General features: G+C 34.0%; 1 protein-coding gene across 1 annotated transcript; it reads left to right on the forward strand.

The window, feature by feature from the left end:
- Nucleotides 1–462: 462 nt before the first annotated feature.
- LOC104088577 (U-box domain-containing protein 25-like) lies at nt 463–2,345 on the forward strand. Its single transcript, XM_009593275.4, has one exon. The coding sequence runs from the start codon at nt 936–938 to the stop codon at nt 2,160–2,162; it is 1,227 nt and encodes a 408-aa protein (XP_009591570.1). The 5' UTR covers nt 463–935; the 3' UTR covers nt 2,163–2,345.
- Nucleotides 2,346–2,437: the final 92 nt, after the last annotated feature.

Here is a 2,437-nt window from a genome sequence, read left to right on the forward strand (position 1 = left end):
TATGTTTAAGATTACTTTTTAGTATGTGCCAGAAGTAAGAATATTTAAGAAATGTGATAATTTTACAAAACTATTTCGAGCACTATTCGTAGAGCTCACTTTTTCTTGTTGTAATAAATCTGAATTAATCAAATAAGTGAACTTTGAATGAATATCCAATGGTTAAAAATGTGGAGACAAAGAGATGCCTTTTGTTTCTTCTTTTACAAAAAATTACTAGTAATATTCTTTTTGTGGTAAGGAGGGTGTCACATCAAACAAGTATAATTTGGGGATTCAAAGTTCAAAGACATGAACTTTTGATATGAGTGTGTTTGGGTGGGTCAGTTTGACTGTAGTTACAATCTATTGGCAAAAAAAAGACAAAAGTGGTCCCATTCACTCTCTTACCTAAAATTATTCTATTTCATTAGTTGCAATCTACCAGTCTTTCTTGCTTTACTTAGATAAGGCCTACTCCTCCTCCTTTTGGCCAACTCTTGTGTTTGTGTCTCTTTGTTCTCTTCTCATTTTTTCCCACTCAGATTTCATATATTTTGCTTAGCTTCTCACCCCACTTCTTCCTCTTTCATGTGCCTTGTTCCACTTCAATCTGCAGCCTTACAAACAATCTTAGGCTTACTCTTTCACTCTATTTTTCTTGGCTCATAAAAACAGGATATATATCTTTTAGACATCCCATTGTGTTATTCTATGTTCAATCAACCAAGTGAAAACTCACTATTCCAACTCTCTTGTCATTTGTACACTTCCCTTTTGGAATTAAACTAAAATCCCACTTCAAGATTTCATTTATTTCACTTGAATATTTCTTTAACTGCTTTAACGTCCCCAAACCCCACTTGTAAATTTCATTGAGTTTGTTGTTGTTGTTGTCCGTTACTGTTAACATCATCATCTATACAATTGATCATTTTTTGTTATCCTTTTGGTCAATGAAGGAGCCTGAAATGGCAATTCCTCCCTTATTTAGGTGTCCAATAAGTCTAGATTTGTTTAAAGATCCAGTCACTTTATGCACAGGCCAAACATATGATAGATCCAGCATTGAAAAATGGCTATCTTGTGGCAATTCAACTTGTCCTGTTACAATGCAGAAACTCAATGACTCTTCTATTGTACCAAACCACACCCTTCGCCATTTGATTCATCAATGGCTTCAATTGAACTGCAGAAATGGTTATGATCTTCATTACTTTCAAACAGTTGATGATTCAATTGTTGGTCTCAAACACAATCTTCAGTCAAAGGAGTCTACATTGGACACAAAAGTTCAAGCACTAGAGAAAGTTGTTGCTTTGTCAGAAGATTTGCCTTTAGAAAACTCTTTCTTGATTCAACTAGACTTCTTCCAATTGATTCTTGAATTAGCATTGGAAAATGCAGTTGATCAAAGTTCAAATTTCCAAGAAAGTCTCATATTTTTGGAGAAAGCACTTGTTTGTGCATTGAAATTGTTGCCATTTAGTGATTTGGGAACTCTCAACATGCTCAAAGAAGATGAATCCAAGTTTACAAACTTCTTGATACTATTCAAGAAAGGAACTTTTATAATCAAGAAAAGCTTGTGCCATTTAATAGTGGCAATTTCATCATCTTTGCAGTCAAAGGAACTTTTAGCTATGTTGGGTAAATCCAAGATTTTAATTCAAGAACTTGTTCATCTTATTGAGAACAAATTAGATGGTTCTGAAGAAACAATCAGAGCTCTTTCAGCATTATCTTCTCTCGAACAAAATCGCGAATTTATAGTGAAGGAAAATGCAGTTAAGGCACTCATAACATACATTGTGAGTGCTCCAAAGTGCCAATATAGAAGCTTACTGGCACCAATATTGGCAATGAAAACAATTGAGACATTGTTAGTTGTAGAAAATGCAAAAGAAGATGTTTTAAAGCATCCAAATGGTGTTAGTGCAATTGTGAAGATGGTATTTAGAGTATCATCAGATAATGAAGGAAGTGAAAGTGCAGTGAATTCTTTAATTATTGTGTGTCATGATTTCATGCATGCTAGGGAAGAAGCTATCTATAGTGGGGTTTTGACTCAGTTATTGTTACTCCTTCAGAGCCAGTGTAGTGAGAGGACCAAAAATAAGGCAAGAATGTTGCTCAAGTTGTTGAGATCCATGTGCACTGGGGACCAAAAGCAATCCTTGTAGATTGCATATACATTGATTACATGATTTCTCAGTTGATGTGGCTCTTTGTCTTTGTCTTTGTTATTAAAATTGTATCTAAAAACCATATACTGAGTTTTTTGTATAACCATAAAAAGAAGCATAGAATATAAATGGAGTTTGTAGTATGCACCAGATGAATGGATGTAGACAATTCAAGATTAACTTTTTAAAAGGCCACCTTTTGAGAATAAAAGATGCAAGATTTTAAGGGACTTTTTGGTGTTCTGTCATTATATCAAGGTACAAAACAAAAA

Source organism: Nicotiana tomentosiformis, chromosome 5 (genome assembly GCF_000390325.3).
Source record: "Nicotiana tomentosiformis chromosome 5, ASM39032v3, whole genome shotgun sequence".
Classification (NCBI taxonomy): Eukaryota; Viridiplantae; Streptophyta; class Magnoliopsida; order Solanales; family Solanaceae; genus Nicotiana; species Nicotiana tomentosiformis.

What these genes read in the sequence shown, in the direction of transcription:
- LOC104088577 (XM_009593275.4), top strand. Translation starts at nt 936, where the DNA reads ATGAAGGAGCCTGAAATGGCAATTCCTCCCTTATTTAGGTGTCCAATA.